Here is an 848-nt window from a genome sequence, read left to right as displayed (position 1 = left end):
ATCGACGGGACTCCCGGAGGCAAGCACACACGTATCTCTGCCAAAATTCCTGAATCGGTAGCAAACACTTCGACAGAGGCGACAGATTTGGCGATTGCAACTGGCGTTGCTCCTGATCCCACCTCCAGCAGAAGGCAGTTGTTGCGCTGATCGACCATATGCCCAGACCTGCCTACCTTACCTATCTCAGGTGCTGTTCGCGAGAACTCCTGCCGGCCGCTCGATTACCGATTCTGCCCACATCTACCTGCCTTGTCTTCTCTTGGTACACGTATCTTACTCTTGTTCTGTCTGGCTGATTTTGGTCCTCTCTGCCCCTCCACCACACTGCCCTCTGCAGGAAGAAACACCGACAATTCTTCACCTTTCCTCGCGGTCTCTTCCTCATACAGTTCAAAATCTCCATCCAAGATCATTCGACATTCGGTCAGCGCTTGCGACGATGGAAACCTCGCATCAGACCTTCGGGCGCCGTTTGTCGACCAGCCAGCTCTCATACCCCAATCATACCCTCGGAGATATCGCTGATCTGAGCTTCGTACGCCTCGGTCGGGTGGGAAGGGATAAAGACCTTGGCCCTCTTTTACATCCCGGGCAGCCTCTCAGCAAAGTGCGTCAGACAGTCCTTGTTTGTTGGTATGTCGATAGAAGAGGCCATATGTCCAAGCTGTCATCGAGCAACACTAACATACGTCAGCCTTCTGCTGGGGTTTCTTTTCTCGACCGTGGACACTTGCATTGTCTCCATCCCACTCCTTGCCATTTCGAAAGAGTTCAACAACTTCACCAGCTCAACATGGGTGATACTTGCGTACCTGCTTACTTACATGGCATTCGCCACCGGTGGG

At 52.8% G+C, this 848-nt stretch overlaps 1 protein-coding gene across 1 annotated transcript in view; it reads left to right on the top strand.

The window, feature by feature from the left end:
* Positions 1-442: 442 nt before the first annotated feature.
* The window catches only part of VDBG_01692 (drug resistance transporter), a gene marked incomplete at both ends in the record, with an annotated part of 1,857 nt that continues 1,451 nt past the window's right edge, over positions 443-848 (top strand). The window contains one exon of the mRNA XM_003007458.1: positions 443-636. Within this exon, the coding sequence (XP_003007504.1) occupies positions 443-636 (194 nt within the window). The remainder of the gene's footprint in view (positions 637-848) is intronic.

The sequence above is a fragment of the Verticillium alfalfae genome, genomic scaffold (genome assembly GCF_000150825.1).
Source record: "Verticillium alfalfae VaMs.102 supercont1.2 genomic scaffold, whole genome shotgun sequence".
NCBI lineage: Eukaryota > Fungi > Ascomycota > Sordariomycetes > Glomerellales > Plectosphaerellaceae > Verticillium > Verticillium alfalfae.
The sequence above is the reverse complement of the archived record's forward strand: the minus strand, read 5'-3'. Positions and strand labels throughout refer to the sequence as shown.